General features: G+C 43.8%; 1 protein-coding gene across 1 annotated transcript in view; it reads right to left on the bottom strand.

Annotated features, from left to right (window-relative positions):
* LOC146983057 (trinucleotide repeat-containing gene 6C protein-like) overlaps positions 1–19,161 on the bottom strand; it is a 46,185-nt gene extending 27,024 nt beyond the window's left edge. The window contains 5 exon segments of the mRNA XM_085785600.1: positions 11,200–11,221; positions 12,051–12,153; positions 18,907–18,979; positions 18,982–19,011; positions 19,014–19,161. Coding sequence (XP_085641726.1) covers positions 11,200–11,221; positions 12,051–12,153; positions 18,907–18,979; positions 18,982–19,011; positions 19,014–19,161 — 376 coding nt within the window.
* Positions 19,162–19,939: the final 778 nt, after the last annotated feature.

Raw genomic sequence — 19,939 nt, 5'->3', positions numbered from 1 at the left:
ATATATATATATATATATATATACTTTTTTTTTTTTTTTTTAATTTAATTTTTTTTTTTTTTATTACAATATAAAAACATTTTAGTTAACTGAAATAAAAATAAAAACTAGACTTTAAATAACTTGAAAACTAACTGGAACAATATTGTGTACTCACAAAACTAAACCAAACTAAAAACTAAATTTAAAAAGCAGATAATTCATTAAGTTTAGAGTAAAATGTTGCCTTCAAACTGTTTTTGTTGAAAAATACCAAAGTATAGTTACGCTGATCTATACATTTTATATGAAATAGCTATATTAGAATTATCTGCTGCTGTCCAAACATGTTTTAATTTTAACTATTTACAAAGTTTGCACCTTCTTCTGTATCCTCTCTCTGTAACAGAGAACAGCCTGAAAACACCTCCTCCTCAAACCCAAGCGGCTGTGAAACGTGCAGTTGGGATCTGCAAGCAGGTGACCGGTGCCATCTCCAACTCTTTTAAGAGAAGACGTGACCTGGCGAAGGCTCAACTTGACCTTGGCCTGCCCACCCACCAGCTCAAGAGTGAGACCCCCACCAGATGGGGCTCACGGCAACAGATGATCAGCAGGTTCATCGAGCAGGAGAAAGCTCTTGCACAGGTATTTAAAAAATATATTATATTTCATAAGCATGCATGTGTGCTCTGTTATGTAGCTAATTGTTTTCTGTGAAGCACTCTGAGTGTGAACTATATAAATAACATTTGAATGAATTTGCCAGGTCCTCCGCCAAGACAAGAAGGTGAGACATCTGATCCCTTCCTGGCAAGACATGGAAATTCTGGAGTCCATGGATAAGGCATTGAGTCCTCTCATGGAATTTACAGACGCCTTGTCAGGAGAAAATTATGTTAGTGTGTCTTATGTTAAACCTGTACTGCACATCTTCAAGCACGAAAATCCTCAAGTCTCAGGAAGATGACTCCCCTCTCACTAAAACCATCAAAGAGGGCATCATAAAATACCTCAGTGAGAAATATGATGACGACACCACTGAGAAGCTGCTCGACATGGCCACGCTCCTTGACCCGCGCTTTAAAATGGCCTACACAAAAGAAGAGAGAATCGACTTCATGAAAACAAGTGCGGCTGCAGAAATGGAGCACCTGGTGGCTGGAGGTGAAATAACAGCATCAGCAGTCTCTACTCCAGCATCTGCTGTCCCTGCTGCTGCTGTGGGGGAAACCGTGCTTCCTGCAGCCAAGAAGGTGAAGAAGAGTTTGTCGAGCTACTTCAAAAAACCAGCAGCAGCCACAGACCAAAGCACCTCGAGGCCAAGCAGAGCATCCATTGAACTGGAGCTCAGCATGTATCTCCAGTCAGCTGACCTGGATGCAGAGGAAGATCCTCTTGTATGGTGGAGGCAGCATGAGGCCAACTTCCCATCAGTAGCTAAGCTTGCAAAAAAATATCTATGTATCCCGGCAACCAGCTCTCCGTCAGAGCGGGTCTTCAGTGCGAGTGGGAACATTGTTACATGTAAGAGAACTTGTCTCAAGCCTGAAAAAGTTGACCAGCTTGTGTTCTTAGCTCTCAACTTGTGAAAAATGTGAAACAAAACATTTAAAAAAAAATGCCATGTCATTTTAAGAGGTTTCACAAAGTTGTGTTCCTACTAAACCTCTCAAACAGTTTACACTTAATTAGCACTTTTAGTTGTTACTTGAAAGGCATACCTGAATGTTACTTGAAGCAACATTGTTTACATCATTTCTTTGCACTTTATACTTGATACTACATACTTGAAACTGATTATTATGTGGACCATTTGTCCACTGGATATTTGTGTTTTATATTATTTTTTTAATGTATTTTTTACTGTATGGAATTAAATGTGTTTGGTAAATAAAAGGAGAAAAGATAAGAGAAATTGCCATTCATTTCATATATAATGTTAAGACAAAATAATATATCGGGATATATATCGTTATCGGGATATAAAATTGTCTATATCGGGATATAAAAAAAAATCCATATCGCACAGCTCTAAAAGGCCCTTTTGATGCTTTTTTTGGTTGCATTGGTTTGAACTATTTTATTATTTGAATTATACTTATGTGAGAAAACATTCACCAGCACAACTCAAGTCTTTTCCTGGAAATCTACTGTGGCTGAGCATTTCCTCCGCTGTTTCTTTTCAAAGCCATGGTAACTTTTGGATGAGAACCACGATGTTAAATTCAGAAAGGCAAATGAGGAGATATAAATGCACAAGATTCGCCGTCTCCGCCGCCTGCCCCGGGCCTGGTTCTAGGGCAGTGGTCAGTCTAAACACATGGCTGCTCTTTGGAGAACCAGAGGACTGTAATAATCTCAGGGTGGTACTGTAGTAAACCTTCGGCCTTTAGGGACGGCCAAGACACACAGTTCCCACAGACTGCCGTAGTGCCTGGTCACAGAAATGATGAAATGGTCAAGTAGCAGATAATGGACTCGGACCAGGCTGCTGCGTTATTGTAGGCTATTGTTTCCAGCAGGACGGTGCTGTAAAGAGCGCTCTGCAACATAAGCTATTCAGGATTTGTGGCAGGTTATGGCCCTTGAATTGATCACCTCTCAGTGCTCGACCATCGCTGGTAGATACGTATTAACTGCTGGTGCAGTTGCTGAAGCCAAGTGCTCGTGTCCCACTAGCTTTAGTTACCCATGGCAACAGAGTATGAGTGTTCCTCGCTCCCTCCCGCTCGCTCGCTCGCACGCACACACACACACACCTTCGCTCAGATCATCCATTAAACATAGTGTGTGTTTGGCAGGGTTTGTGTGAGTTATCTTTTAGCAACGTTTCAGCCAAGATTAAGCGAGAGGCAGTCGTAGTCGATACAGTTTTCTTTCCCGAATCCATGGGACAGATTGATGAGAAGTTAACAACATTTTTAGGCTCAAGTTCAATACTCATATCTTTCTCTTTAGCAGCAGCCCTTTGTTCACTAGCTAGCTGTGTCAGTCTGATGAAAGTGAACCAAACCTGTAAAGTTAAACAGGGAGTTGAAACTGAGGAAAGCCGCAAATAACTCCATTACTTAATCATCAAAAATCAATTAATTAAAAATAAATAAAAATAAATGATAATGATGATCTTTGCAGTGCTTAATTGATTATAATTACCATTCAAATAATAATGGTAACAACATGCTCCACATTGAAAATTTGGGCACTTTGAACATGAAATGTCACCATTTCCTTGGTAAACAAAAAGAGGCCGAGCTGTGAGGCGTGAACTCCTCAGGAGGCTAATATACTGTGGCTGAATGTGGAAGTGCAAGGTCAGGGGTCAGCGCTAAGTCAAACAGGATGATCAGCTCGGGGTCACGGAGCTGCTGCTGGCTGAGATGCATTATGGGACACAAAGCACACTGGATAATCGCCTCAGTACATTTCATTACATAATAGAATAAGCTGGTAAACTAGAAAGTGAGCAGAATGTAAAAAAAATAAAAATGCATTTGAAAACCTACACACTCAAACCCAAACAACATCAGCTGATCCAGCATAGTGCGCACTTAAGCCAAAATGGTATTTTGAGTTCTTGCTGGTAATAATACAAGGAGAGTCGGGAAAAGAGGAAGGGGAGGGGGGCGCAGCAACCAAAAGAAAAAGAAAATCTTTGTGTGGCCTAAATGAGTTATAAGGAGCAGTGCTTCGCCATTGGCTGCCATCCCCGAGTGTGTGCAGCAAAGCGCTGAATAACTCGCACACATGCGGCCGGCCCGACGCACACAAAAACAAAGAGTTATGTAATGTGGAGGCCCACACCGAGGGGAGAGGACATGCAGGACGGTGTCTTGGAGCATACGTTCGCAGAGCCTTGTAAATACTGACAAGACATGTTTGCTCACACGTTACATCCAGCTGCTTCTCTTCCTCCGTTTCCTACGCGTCTGTGTCTGTCATGCAAGTCGTCCTGTGTAATTTCTGCCCCCCCCTCTCCAGTCCTGCAGCCCCTCTGGACTTCAACCACTGCCTGCACAGTCTGATCCAGTTTCACTCATATCTGTCTCTGTGTCTCCCTCTCCCTGCAGGAATCGGGGGGGCTCTAAAGCTGCTCCATTTCCTCTCCTTTCTCCCACCCCACCGCCACCACCGCCACCTTTGCGCGCTCCCCTTCGTCTTTCTTTCCTCGTTCACTGTCATCTACTATTATCCCCTCGTCATTAGCGCTCCATTAGGGGAAGCAGATGGACACATTCATTCCCGTCCAATTCTCCCCACTGATTTTTTAAGAGGTGATTTCCTCTTAAAAATCAGAGGACTTTGTGGTTGTGCCACAGTGTATAATAATAGTTATGGAGGCGATCGTTATACAGTTGGGACTCTCTGATGTGTGACGTAGATTCTTCTGGAAGCTGGGGGGAAGGGGGAAGCTGGCTGGCTGGCTGGCTGGCTAGCTGCTCTGTCGGCCAATCAGAGGGAAGAGACGAGGAGGGAGAGAGCAGGGAGAGAGAGAGAGAGAGCTCGACGTACCGGAGGAGAGGAAGGAGGTAGAGCAGGGAGGGTGATGAAGAGAATGGTGTGTGTGTGTGTGTGTGTGTGTGTAAGACAGTCTCCACCCCCTTATGTGCTCCACTGTGGGATCGAGTCTCACAGCCTGAAACCAGCCTGGCTCTAAATCCGCTTACAATCAGACTACTACTTGCCTATAGTATTCCCCGCTACTATGAATTCTTCTTTTAAAAAGAGCAATGAGAGCCCTGCACGTGCAGCAGTGACATCAATCTATCAAGCGTAAAGTAAAATGATCAAATATCTGGACTCAGTAGAGCACATACCTCTGCCAAATGATCCGCAACATGTTTGTTACATCTGGATTTGCACCAAATTGTGCAAAGTCAGAGATTTTCACATCATAAATCTGAGATTTTACATCCAGATTCAAACATTATTTCCTGAGAACTTGCTGAAAATGTGAACAGCTGTTTAAGACAGCGATAGTGATTCCTATATTTGCCTCTTTTACTGGATTGGCAGCTAAATTTATTGGGTCCCTCCCTGACCCGGCCCGTGCTCCATCCCTCCACCTTGTTTGTTGTAAATTGGTTCACTACATTTATATGTAACCCTGCTGACAGACAAACACTCCGACACATTAAAACAGATCCGGGTGAAAACACAACCTCCTTGTTGGAAGTGATTATGTTGATGATGAAAATAATTGATTAATTCTAGGCTAGGAAGAGGATTAGGAGACAAAAACAAACAACAGAATACCTCCGGCACTGGGAAGGTGTGGCTTATTAAACCCTTTTAAGTCTCGCAAGGCAGTGCTTTGAAGAAAAAAAAAAAAGTGAAATAGAGTTAAAAGAGATCAGAGTCACTCTCTCTGACAGCCTATTTGCAAAAACACAGTCCTCAGCTGTGCGGGGTGCACAGGAGAATTCCCACTTCATCAAAGATGCACATCAAACCATGGCCTTGGGGCTGTGTGTGCTTCACGCAGAGGAAGACATCCCATTTTCCACTTTAAAAGGGGTCTTAATTTTCTGAGAGAGAAGATGATAGCGCGCGTGCCTGACTGTTTAAGGACTAAAGGTTGGGGGGAGGTTGTCTGCGAAGATATCTAAGAGTTGAAGGTAGAAGAGAAGAATGAGGTGGAGAGCATTCGACAGTGCTCCACCTCTGTTTCCCTCAGAGGTAAAAACAGAAAAACAGGCCACGTGACCTTGACGGTGAGGGATCTTCTTCTGTAAGGTCTACGAGCACAGGTGCACAGATAACATCTAGTCAGGACCCACGGGAAAAACTTGAAAAATTAGCAAATGCTAAAACCTATTCAGTTATATCAGTACCATCCTGTATAGAATAAAAACATTCAATTACAAACTCTGAATTGGATATGGATGTTAAAATAATAAGAAGTGACAACTGGAGTGAAATCAAACTATAAATATGTGTATCTAAACAACACCGAACACTGCGCTGTGGCTTTTTCTAACACCAAAAGTGCTGCTCATACAAACGTTCAACACAATTTAATGGGAAGAGCAAGTGACTTATCACCAGTATTGATGCTGGCACGGCTTCAAATGTAGACCTGAGTAAAAGTACATGGGAGATGGATCACTGCCTATTCCAATACTATCACTGCATTTCTAGCTACAGGTTTAATAATAGCACCATGCTGACTCTGCTTTCCATTCATCAAAGTGGGTCGTCTTGCTCTCGGACTGTACAAAAATGTGCATGTAAAAAGTTCATTTTTTGAGTGGCTATAAACTTTCCAAAGCTGAGCCTTCAATAAACCAAAGTGAGGCCTGAATGAAGCTCTTATAAACCATGTACACAACATCACGTTGTTCTCAACAGAGTCACTGTTGCTCAGTCTCCGGTGGATACTTGCTTGGCCTCCAGTGCTGCCAAACCAACGCACATGGTTTCTGGCTTGATAGACGTGGTTTTATTGTGGAACAGAATGGGATCCCTGAAGATGAACTGAACACAAAGACGCAAACACTATGACACGATCAAGCTGAACAAAGAAATTAAATCTCGGGGGAATCTGGAAGTTTCAGATCAGGTTACACACACTGAATCCAAATCCATAAACCGACACAAAATGAATCTTTTTTTCTAAAGCAGTGAGGTGATAATAGCCCTTTCACCAACGTGTATCAAATGTTTTTAAATTCTCTAGGATGCAGGCCATCCCACTCCGTTTCAAGTGTATCACATAGCTTGAGTTGCTGCCAAACTGTCAGAGAACACGACTCCGGCTGAAATAAAAAACGGAAACGTGAAAATTACTAGATTCTTATCAGATGTCTGAGTGCCGACGTCTCGTGAGTAAGGAAGGGAAGCGTGTCTTCAGGGTTCTCCATCCCTTTCCTCCTGTGGGCTTTAAGATGTGAGCAGCACACCTCATAAGGGAAGATTAAAAGGCTTAATTAGAAGTGAAAAAAAAAACATGACTCCGTAGTTAAAAGGGAAAACCCTGCGTTGCGCCATCACATGCAACACTCAAAAATGCTATTTAAAACCACTTTGTACGTCAACATCCGTTATTCTCGCTGGCAACAATCACTCTTCCTCTAAAAAGTGTTTCCGAACAGAACTATTATCAACCTGGAGACATGTTGCAGTCAAAGCTGCTCTCAGAGGACAGACAGACGGACAGACGGAGGACACGGACAGCTTCCCTGGACTCATCGTGTCTCTGGCCTTTTGTGCCAACAGCTGCAGCCAGACCAGATTCCACTCTCTGTTATGATTTAGAGGAAGTGATGTGTGAAAGAGAGTGGGACGTCCTGTCCTCCTCACCTGTGCGGTGCCCGCTGGGCTGACACGGGTCGCTGAAAAAAGCTGCAAACCATAATAATAGCCTCAAACAGAGACGGGCTGCAGGGTTTTTTTTAAATGGGAGAAATAACACAAACATCTAATTTCATTGTACAAGATTCCTTAATGGGTTCAGATTTTTCTTTCAGTCAGACTTATCAGTTTCAAGGTTGCATTTTTCTGTAAGAAAATAATTCTTCTGACATGTTAACAACTCGACTTCTCCCTGCCATTACCAGCTCACACAGCAGAAACTCTACCCTGAAAAGACCAGGCCGGCAGTCTCAAGGATGATTTAAAATACTGAAGTGACAAATATTTACTGACAATAGGCTCATATGCATAATTTATAGTACAACACTCCACAACGGCACAATCGAGCCGTTACCGCTGTTGCTCTTTAAAATGTAGTTAATCACCGCGCTCCTTGGGATGAGACGTGTGAAGGAGGCGGTGACGACGACAAGAGCCGCACCGGTATAAAATTCCCCTCTGATCGCATCACAATTTATGACTCTCCAACACAAAGCGCTGGCCGTAATTAAGGCAATGTGAAACCGCAAATTAATCTGTTATGAAATTACTGCCTTGACACTACTTTATAATAATGTTATCTTTTATTGCACTATGTAAATGTGTGTCTCGCCGTGTATGTACGTTGCCCCCCCCCCCCCGTCTTTGATGGGGATAAAAATGCACAGCATTAACATAGCTCATTAACCCTTAGACATTAATTCGAGTACAATTTGTTGATGGCAGACGGCCTCGGCTGTGGCACAGTAGCTGTGAAGGGGCTGCTGCCTCATGCCTCTGTAATGTGGTACTTTCCTGAGGAGGGTTGGTCAGTGGCGCTACACAGGAACTGACTATTCAAGGCTGCAAAGTTACAACTTGTCCAACACACACAGATACAGGCTGTGATGTTGACTTGTACTGCAACATAGTGGTGACAGAGAGCATCTCCTCTACAACGAAGAATCATTAAAGTAGTGAAATTAGCTCAATGTCAGAATTGTTCAACACCAACATCCATAAACCATACAGTATATATTTCTACAAAATTGAATTCAGTTAAGTTAACTCCTGATAAGTCATGATTTATCCTGAATACAAGTCGCGTGGTTGCCCAAAGATTTGCATACCGTCACCTATGCATATAGTTTATGAAAAACTTCCCAAATAGTCCTTCATCTGCATTTTATTTAATAGCAGTGATTTAACGGTAGCTGAGGTTTTGAAATCACATCACTCTAAATCATATATCTACCACTATAAAATCCTGCGGCTGCTCCCTTTTGCTTTCAAACCACAAACGAACCGCACCAGAATTCACATGGAAGTCGGCTGAGACCCCTTCTTTTAAGGTGGTCTCGGTTCAGATGTTTGGTTTGCGCCAGAGTTCAATGTACGGCTTTGACAACAGCCCAAACAAACGGCACCACTAACACGCCATGGCTCGAGTATATAAAAACAGACTAGTTGTGAAAGCACTCTCATAGGTATTCTGGTATCCGGAGGTGAATGTGCTGCATTTGCTGATGAAATTCACAGCGCTGTCAGTGTCGGCGACTCGGCCAGTGGGGCAGAGGGCCCAGTGTCGTATTTGTGAGGAGTAAGGTAGAACTATATTTGTGTGTTTGTCGAGGCACGCGGTGTTCGTATGTTGCTGATGTTTGCCAGTCACATCAGGGGACTGGGAGAGTGTGTGAGAGAGAGAGTGAGTGAGTGAGAGTGTGTGTCACAGGAACGAGCCAGTAGAAATATCCTACAAAGGGCCCCCTCAGCTGTGCCGGCAAACAGGAAACTAGAGTGCATTCTCACAGTTTCACATGGCTCCGTCTGTTTCTTTTTGCTCTCACTTGCCTTTTTCTAGCTCTCTTAAAATCAACCTAAGTCACGCCATTTAAGCAGCCACCTTTGCACAAATGTAACCACAGCAGTTGATGCCCAACTCTTTTTCTCAAATAGCACCTTTTCCCTCTGCTCCTTCCTCCTGCTGGTCCCAGAGTGGGCCTCTCTGCTAGACCAGACAGGAGGTGGTGTAGCGTTACTATGGTGCTGGGGATCCTCCTGGAGATCTCCTGTGTATGGATGCCTGTTTATTCAGCCTCCATGATAGCCCTGTTCTCCTAATTAGTTCCCAGTGTACCCTACATTAGTATCACACACAATCTGTCTCTCTTAGTTGATAAGTCAATTAAACGCTAATTTTCCTAAAAAAAGAAAAAAAAAAGGAGGATTTTTTAATGGTCTTTTTTTTATGGCGATTGAATGAATAGTCTTTAGTCATTTGTGTGAAATAACCATCGCATATCACAGTAAAACATTAATACGATGCTCTATTAGAGATCCTCCTACCCTGTAGCAGGTTTTCAATTAAAATCAACATATTCACAAGTCAAAGAAATCCTGCAGCCCTAACCCTCCGCTATCAGTGTCTTTTGTTGAGGACAGACGGAACGGAGATCTGCACGCGCGGTCGGAGACGATGGATACGGGCACTGTGGAGTACACAGATATGTACAGTGTGCTCGAAAGTCAAATCTGACATTTAACGGGAGTGAAGATCACAGTAAATTGAGGTCATGGCACATCGCTCTTATGAGCAGCAGCCAAGAGAATAATTGCGCAAATCGCAGCCTGGTTTGAAGATGGGGGGGAAAAAAGCAAAGTATATAGGTCAATTTGCAGATGCAGCGAAACAACACAAAGTAGATATGAGACAAAGAGAATACTAACACAGCTAACCCAGATCACATTCATTAGTGCAGCAAACTGTGAAGGGCTGAGGGTGACTCAGACAAGAAGAGTAAGGGGTAGGAGGGGGCATCGCTGTGACAGTACAGTCTCATTAACTCTTCTTTCAGAGGGAGAGAGAGAGTGGGAGGTCAAGGCGTTGACCCTTGACGACGGAGTTCACACTTTTATGCAGCCGCACGAAGTCAACTTACTCCCTTTTTACTGATTATAGCAGAATTACTTAGGAAAATGACAAACACATTTGTCTGAGCACAGCTACGGGCGCAACGACAGAGATACTCATTTGTAATTAGGCGTCTGTTCGCTTGCTGCCATTATAATTGCAGTACGGCCAATCTGCCGGCATCTACCAGAAGCTCTAATCACAGTCTTCCCCCGTTTGTCGCTTGTAAGACGTGAAGTCTGTCTCCTGTCTGCCTGCTCTGTTCAAGGAGACCTGCTGCAGGGCTGACTTACTGTCCACCACTGCCTCTCTGGCTCTTAAGTGTACTGGCAAAGAGAGGAAGTCTGGAGTTTAAGCGCCCTCTTTCCTACAGAAGTCACCTTTTCCTCAGCCATATTCACCTCTCTCTCTCATGTTTGTTGGGTGGTTATTCAGCTGTTTTCTCCTCCTCACCTCGACCCTCCTAGGTATGCCTGAGGAGCCCACAGGGAGGCCCTAGGAGCAGCTGCAACATCCCCACGCTCCTTATTAGTCCTGTATGGGCACCTGGCCTCCATTTTGGCTCAGGTAGCACGGACCACCTGGCTGCTGCTAATGTTCTCAGTTAAGGATGTTTATATTCTTCATATACGAATTGCACAGCAGTAAGCAAGAGGCATGTTGAGTCTCAGTGGCAAACAAAAAAGATTCCTACATTAGCCTCCTGTTTTATCCATCTGATTTAGATGATACGCAAAATAACACACACATTAAAATCAGCCGCTCTTACATTGTGACACAAACTCATGACAAAGTTTGTAATCCCCAGCACATAAACCTTGTGTTATAGTATGTGCACAACACGTAGCCTATTAAACAATAGATGATTTACCCTTACAAGCTTGATTTAAAAAAAAAGACTGATCTAAACACCAATTTTATAGAAGTGTTACAACATACATTAAATGTAACAATGAATACAAGGAGCCACAACTCACCTTTGGTTATCTGTTCTGTGACCTGAAAAAGGAGAAAAAATAAATTAGCAATAGAATATTATTACATAAAGTGAAGAAAAATGCCATAACTTCCATATATAAGTGAAAACTGTGGGCCTCAATGTGAAGGCGTCTTCAATGTCTGAGTCGCATTAGCTGGCTCAGCACCTGCACAACCAGCCGGGGCGACTGGAACAAAATGTTCAGGGGCTGCTTTTGCTCATCTGTTGAATAAGGTTCATTTTCATTCCTACTGCTCACAGGGGTGAAAGGGTTCATCGGAGAGAGAGTAAAATAGATAATGCTAACTGCGCCTCTCATAACATACAATACATACTTCTGTCAGCGCTTGCAAAAAGGCTCAAGGTTACAGGCTACATACGTAGCACCGAGAGTGGCAGGTTAACCTGTTGAGTTAACACTGAAGACAGACACAGCAGTGCAGAGGAAGAGTTGAGCTGCAGCGTAGTGACGGGGACAACAACTACATGAAGTCCTTGTTAATGTCTCCTGTGGGAAACACACATGCGCTCAGTAGACATGTGATCAGTGTGATATAACTGTAGAGAAGACACCTGGGCGCACCGAGCGCCACGCTTGGTTGTGCACCACCTAACTTTTAAAATAGTGCAAAGAGTTCACACACAGCAGCCTGCTCTGTGATTGGCCAAGAAAAAAGGAAGTGGAAATTTTGCCTTGGTGGTGTTTCTCTTCATTGCTGGGGGATGTTGGCTAAATATGAATTAGCAGTGAAACGGAGCTCAAACTATCTTACCTGTCGGTTCAGTAAAACAGTAAAACAGCGAGAATACGTAATTAAAGCTGAAAGATTAGTGAGATTGTGCTATTACCTTTTTTTGTGCGGCTTCTTTCTTTTTCTTCTCTTCTTGCTTCTTCTTTTTCTTATCTTCCATCAAATGGTTCTCTTCTTGTGTGTTTGGCTTCTTCTCACAGCTGAAATACAGAGAGAGATGGACATGGTTGTAAAACCAAACAGCAGCTCATGAGTAAGAAACTTCACCTCAGCAGGTGAACACCTGCTGCCTATTTACATTCATTTAGTTGTAATTCTCCAAGGTAAAATCTGTGTTAGCCTACTACTGTAACACAGAATCACAAGCAGTAACAATACAAGCACCAGACAGGAGAATGTGGGTTTGTTTTGCACTTCACTCCTAAGCTGCATATTTCTTGACAAACTGTGATGTTTTAAACCATGTGTGTGTGTGTGTGCTTTCGTTTGGTGGTCTTAGTGGTAGGCTTGGCTCTGGAAACCATTAAGGAGGCCTTGCAGGTCTAGTATAGTGGGGACCAATGAGATGGGGCCCCCATTCTTTAGTCTTAGTCACACCCAGCCAGAGCAACAGACTTCAACACAACTTAGGTGGGGGCAGACCACAGACTAAAACATAGGCTACATGTTAGTATTCAGGGTGAGTTGTAGTTGCCTTTATGTCCACCTTTCATCTGTTGACACTCTCTCTAAAACCTACTGAACCTTCAGCACCCGGTTCACTCCAGAGAGGAAAGATGTTCACAGCTGACAAACACACACACACACACACTAAAGCTGAAAAACCACCCGACAAAGCTCCATTGTTTCATATGCAAGTGCATCCAGCTCAGAGCTCGTCTGTATCTATCCCAGTCCTCTACACAGAAAAACCAAACAAATAAATAAAAGATAGTGACTAGGTTTCTGAGGACTGACTGGGTTGGAAAAACACATAATGGAATCAATTTCTCTGAACCTTAAATGTGAGATTGTACATCAGCCATCAGCCTTTTAACTCCTGACGAGCCTGTGCTGCTGCAGGCGACAGCGGTGTGTGTGTGTGCCATTGCCTGGCAACAAGCGTTCCCTAAAGGCCCTGGCGAGCAGTCAGGTGGAGACAGACAGCGCCCTTAAGCAATGCGCTGAAATCAGTTCATTTGCGGAGGTTTGATAATGGAGGAGGAAAACGAACTTGGACAAGAGTCACAAGCTGAAGAACAAATCCCAGCTTCCAGTACGACAACGAAGCCAGTTCTTGGTCGGGCTCAAGAGAAGTCAACTGGAAAGAGTGTGTTGTTCGTCTTCCCTTTCCCGACCGCTTCGATGTGACATGGATGTTGAATGTCAACCAAAAGTGTGACGTAACATTCGTAAAAACTTAAAAACAAAACAAACAACAACAATGGTGATTAGATAATTCAGTTGAGCTAACACTTGATGTACGACTCAGGATTCTTATCATTATTGACAAATTTACAAAGCATTTTTGTGATGAATCAGTTAATTGTTAGGTCGATCAAAGGCCAGTCAAACACTATTAACATTTTCTCAGATTTTCCCAGTCGTCGTTGATATCGTCAAATGTCTTGTTTTGTTTTGTCTTGATACATGCATTTTAGCTAAAAATGACTGATGCAATTCAATAATTGGCCAACTGATCAACTGATTGCTGCGATTCGGGGGATTTTGAAATACCTTCATAACAAATAATAAGCACAAAACAAAGAAATTACTGAGTTACCATCTAAACACATCAAGGTCAATCATCTCATTTCAGTGAGTTATACAGTCCTTCTGAGCCGGTGCCACATGTCAATAAAAAGGTGGGGGTCTTGGATTATTTCAAGCATACAGCACGTCTGGAATATCTAGAAATCTTGACAAAAAGACAGCGTTTTCTATTGCACAAGGCATCTTTATCAACAATGTTAATCTGTGTGTGAGCTGTGAGTAATTCAAGATGATTAATACAAGTACATAGTTTCAAACTTGGATACAGTGAGTCACTCGTGTTTTCTTTATGACTGAAAACAGCGGGGCCGACTGTAGGTGATAAATTACAGAGTGCTGCTTTGACGGGTTTCACTTTTGAAAACATCGATTTTCCAATGTGATCATCTCAAAGTATGCAGCCATGCTTTGTAAAGTTGGCAACCACCATGACTGAGAAGTCACGGTGACCTCTGCTCTGACGCTGTGTGGCTAGAAAACAAGTGACACAGGGTGACCGTGGGGAAGCCTCCCGTTCTCCTCAAACATCAAACTGAAAAATATTTCTTTAAATCCGCTTTAACACAGCCATCCCATGTGGAGACTGCTACACAGTCCAGTAAGTGAGGAATCAAATTAGAGCTAGAGGACCAGCGTACAAAGCAGAGCAGGGCGAGTGTTGCCTTTCTGCAGAGGAAACCTGTGCCACTCTGTGCAAATAGGAGCAAATCCTGTTTCAGATTTATATATGGCTGTGCTGAATAAATTAAATCAAACAAACAAGTAAGAAAAAAACAAGATATGAGTGGGCTAATAATGTTGGTGTTAAATAAATCACTTCATGATTCATCTATTTTGACGTAAACTTGTTAGTGAGAATTAAAAGCATTTTAAGAATCAACAATAACAAATTAGGTGTATTATTTTTAGACAATCATTTACTTGCACACTCGCCCGCTGACTGGCTCAGCAGACGTCTTTAAAGGGGAACTAGGGAACAAGTCCAGTCGTTTTTTGGCTGTGTTGGTTGCTTTTCTCTCTACGGAGCTCCCTCTATGGTTTCGGAGTGCATATTTCATATCGTACTGTGTTTATGTCGTAGTGCCATCCATATTTCTCGCAAGACGAGAGCTGGGACACCAGGTTGGGGGTGCTGATAGTTTTCAGCCGAGAGACGCTCGGTGGAAGGCAGAGAGCCTCCATTCTCCCCGTAACAAGTCATTTAACCGTCACAATTACTGAGAAGCTGTTTAATTAAGGCAACAATCTTGCGTAGTTCCCCTCTAACGTTTGCAGGAGCTGTAAAGGGAACTAGGCCAATCTTGCAGCACTGGGTCAAAAGAGCAGGTATGAATAAGGGCTAATAGGCTGTAGTCCAAAATTGTGGTCTTGTGATTTGGCTGTTGGAATTTTCTTTGACACAAAAACATCCATCCAAATTCTCATCATAAACACTTATTTTCTACCTCTAACAGGCTGATCTGGAACCTGCTGCTGCAGCTGCCAGTCTAAATATAGCGGGTGCTGCTCCTTTCAAAGGAATCACTGGGTCTGTGTTATGAAGGATCAGAGGATAAGGGAGATGCTCCAGTTAATGTGAGCTGCTGTCGGCCTCCAACCCGGATGAGGACAGCGAGTGCCGAGCAAAGCGCCGTCAAAATGATTTCAGTTTAAGAAACATTTGCTCCCTGAGCAGGACAGAGGGAGTCTCTTTCAGTGAGAACTGCCGTTTCATTTCCAAACATCTGCCTGGCTTGGACAGATGTGTGTCCTTTGGACTGCGCACTGACTGATTGTGAGGATGCAGAAGTGGTGCCTCCTGCCAACTTGGATGCTGCTATACCTCCGGTGATATAATGGCAGAGCACACGGCTTTAATCCTCCATACATTACAGATGATGTTTTGAAATAAATCCACTTTCAAAGGCCTCTTCTTTCAAATGTAAATTAGTACATTAATAATGACAACACGGAGTCTATTCTATAAATAAATGAAATCACACCGAGCGGACTACCCCAATGCTTTTTTTCATTCAACGTTTACTTGTAGTTGGGGGCCGAGCTACATCGCGAGCAGCCGTTTGTAGCGGGGAAGCACGGTCGGTGAGTGTCGATACGAAGGACGCAGGCCAATGAGCTCAGCTGTGTTGTGGAATTACACCCTCCTGTCAGAACAACAGGATTAGAGCTCGGTGTCCCTCTTAAAACCAGACGCTCACTCTGCTGACAAAGGGGAAGGCAAAGAGAAAAAAGGAAAAACTGTCGGATTGCGGGGTGAGGGCGAGGACAGAATAATAAAAGCAGGTGTAAAGGTGGTTAAAAACGGAGCGGGGATGGAGAGGGAGGAGAAGACGAACCGCCACAGCCACTGTTACTGCTGTGGGCATATAAATGTACCCCACACTGTAGCACTGAAGATGAGGGGGCTACGATTGATGGGGTTGGTTTGTGTGTGCGTGTGAGCGAGAGAGAGAGAGAGAGAGAGAGAGAGAGAGAGAGAGAGAGAGAGAGAGAGAGAGAGAGAGAGATGGGGGAAGGGGTGCTAGACGGCAGTCGCTGGGCACAGAGCCAGGAATGCCATCGCTTCAAGCCAAACAAGAGCACGACGAGCCCTTGGGAGAACGTTTGCTTGCAACCACAGCAGCAGCCGCCACAGCTATGGCAGAATGTGCAGCCCCCCCCCCCCACCACACCACCACCTCTCGTCTGCGCAACTGCACCTCTGAGCAACACTGTTTTTATACGAGCTCTGAAAAATATCCGATACGATATACACCGATAAGCTGTGTTTGTTTTTTTAATGCACCACCGAAAACATGCAGCACAGATAAATAAACTACTTCAAAACAAAAGCAGAAGACCAGGCGGTCACCGCTACCTCTCGAATTGTATGAAGGTTTTAAAACTGCTGGGTAAGCACTGACAAAGTCCTTGTGCTCTGCAAAGAGGATTGCAGTCTCTTAAGTACTTGAAGCTATTCTCAGTGTCGTCATGTTAATGCTTTCTGACCCAGGCTAACGACAAGGAAAAAAAGAAACGTATGCTGCACTGCCGGTGCTCTGAACAGACCCTAAAATAACTTGTATGGCCATACTCCAATAGTGCTGCCGCTGCCTCCAGTCCCCAGCGTCAGCTGCCTGCCCCAAAAGTAATAGGAAGACTATAACAAGCCTGATTGACAATTTATTAGCCCATGAGATGAAACAACATCTCTCACAAATACCTTATTAAAATCCAATCGCATTGCTTTCTCACTATTTCCACATTTGTCTCCATAAAATGAGAAAAATCAAGCTTCTGTGGAGTAAATGCTGAGCGTACGACAGAGCTCACATTACGTTTCATTTCTATAAAAGGCAATCAAACAGTACTTTAAATAACTTTCTTAACTGAAACAAATACTATAGTCTCATAAGTCCTTGTAGAAAATATGCTCACTATTGAAAATGATACGCACGCCAACAGGTAATCTGTACAAAAATCTACCCACTTTTCATACAAAGAAATAAAATAACAGTAGCAGGATAAAGAGAGTTTGCAACTTTTTTTTTTTTTTTAACATTTAAACAAAAACTTATTTCATTGACAGAGATAAACTGTTTTTCAGAGAATGCAAGCTCATCATTTCCACTGAGGACTCCAGCTAAGCATCTGATCACTGACACCAAACAACCAACCGCCAAACCAAATGACACAATCTGGCAAAATGCCCCTCAGGCCTCTAGTCCAGCGCTAAGTAAAAGCCCATCGAGAGTTTTAAAGTGAAAAAAGGGGCTATGACCTAAGCTGTATAGTAATCACAGTATTTAGTGGCCTGTTTTTGTTATCAAGCCCCCTTTGGCGCCTCTCTGTGAATACACACTGCCTTTTTCAGAGGCTTTGGGTGCTGACTGGGGCCCCCTGACCCGGCAGGGACAGAAAAGACCCCCACCCCCCCTTCCCTATACCGCCACTTCATCCCTTGCCAGGCCCAGACCCAAATTAGGGACTCCAACACATCAGTAAAACCAGCGGGCCTCAAAGCTTACGTCAGCCTGCCCTCTACATGCATCAGGGTGCTGGCATTCCCCCGTCCACACACACACACACATACACACACTGCCCTCTCCATGAAGAGAGTGTGTGCGTGTGTGTGTGTGTGTGTGTGTGTGTGTGTGTGTGTGTGTGTGTGTGTGTGTGCGTGTGTGTGTGTGTCATTGCAGGATGTCAAGCTGCAGCAGCGGGAGCAGGAAAATCATGGCTGTCTCCGGGGTGGCACAGGAAGCTACAAATGATGCATTATATGTCAAGGTTTACACAGCTCCAGCCTTCCTGTGACAGGTTACATCTCCAGCAGCAGCTGATCAAATATTAAGCAGAGCACCTCCAGATTGTGTCAAGATAACAGTCTAATCAGCAGTATTTGTGCATGTCTGCATAAAATAAATCAGTTCCTTTGGGCCAACAGTTTTTCATAGTGCTAGTTTTTTTAATAGGTGATTGCATAAGAAGTGAATGGATGGATGGAGATGCATGGGCGACAAATGCATCTGTAAAAGCAGCTGTTTGCAGTGGCTAAACTCGGCTTGCTAATGCCTTTATAGCCAGTCAGGTGATTGCATGTTAGGTACGGCAGCTCTGCCTGTGCAGCAGCAGCAGCACGGAGCACAAACACACAAACACAAAGTGTGTGAGAGACTGAGCTGCAACAACATCCATGTAAACCAGTGCAACAGCAAAAAAGCGTCCAACCGAACCGACCTCTGTCTGCTAGACTCAACCAGCCGAGCAACCACGACAGCACAGCTCGGCTCGGCTCGGCTCGGCTCAGCACAGGGTGCCCTTGACTCGTCTAAACGGTGCAGCAGCAGCAGCCGGTTGGTTGGTTCCTACTACTAGTTCAACTTAGCACGGAAAAGCAAAGGACTGGGAGGAAAACCTACAAAATCCGCGCTAAGGTCAGGAGGAAACCAGCGGCACGAGCGAAAACAAATCGCGGTGAAGCTCTCTCTCTCTCTCTCTCCGGTAGCGAAGACAACACTGATGTCAAACAAATATTTTCCCTCCTCCCTCCCTCCCCCAGCTCGGCTCAGCTGCCACGGTTCAACTGTTAAACCTCGCATATTTTTCTCCCCCCCAACACTGTGAAGCCACACGGTGTAAACACGTCGGTGCTGCTGTGCGTGGAGAAGACCGACTAAAAATCAAAACCAAAACAAGCAGCATATGAATAAAAATCCTACCATGAAGCGTTCAGCGGGTTCTCGTCTGCGGCGGAGCCTCTGCAGCCATTTTGTAGTAACTGACCGGAGCAGCAGCAGCAGACGGTTGAATCGGTGGTAACGGGGGGAGGGGGGCGGAGCTTCACCTGGCCACGTGACCTTCAATAACAAAACAAACTGCCCTCCCCTCTTCTCTCCTCTCCTCCCTCCCCTCCTTCTCCTCCTTCTCTCTCTCTCTCTCTCTCTCTTCCAGTGCGCCAACCCCGGCGTTTCCATGACAACTGCAGCCCCTCCATCACTGCCTGGCTGTGCTGTGCCCTCTCTGCACTGATGCTCACCAGCTCGTGCCCCCCCCCCCCAAAAAAATAAAAAAATAAAAAAATTCATATGTATTTTTTTTTACAGTCTATGGTAGCGACAGAGGAATATAAGTAGCTACCGTACAAGTACAGTGGGTTGAGGGGAAGGTTCAACTGCGCATCGGCCTTAAACCTGTAGTGTGTTTTTTGCACCAACAGAGGGCACGGTTTCTAAAATGACAGGGTTTGTTGAAAAGTTTTTTTTTGTTTTTTTTTAGGAAACTTTAGTGAATCCAGTTCATCTCTGCATAGAAGAAAAATCACAACTTAGTAAATAGGAGTTCCCATTAGCAGTTATAATAGCCTACCTGTAAAATGTCTACTAACTAAAACTGGGATGGGATAGTGGGACATGGGACTGGATTGTGCAGGAGGATCATGCTAAACTGCTGATTGATTGAAGATTGATCAAAGTCAATATAAATCCATCAAAAATCTTCAATAAGCAGTGATTTATTTTTAAAATGTTTAAATACAATAATTTTTCATTAGCTACTTGATCCATTCGTCCAATGTCCATTCATTCTCTGCTGCTTATCTGGGTCCACCTGTTATTACAGTAATATAATGGAGGAATTATTATTTTGCCAGGAAGCGTTAAAAAAAGTGATATGATATAAACACTTCTTTTCAACCATACGTTCATTAGCTGGCCACTGTGACTGTGAAACAAGTGTTAAATCATTTTCTTGTGG

This window comes from Trachurus japonicus, chromosome 8, assembly GCF_045865225.1.
Source record: "Trachurus japonicus isolate A0001 chromosome 8, Traja_1.0".
NCBI classification, from domain to species: Eukaryota; Metazoa; Chordata; class Actinopteri; order Carangiformes; family Carangidae; genus Trachurus; species Trachurus japonicus.
The sequence above is the reverse complement of the archived record's forward strand: the minus strand, read 5'-3'. Positions and strand labels throughout refer to the sequence as shown.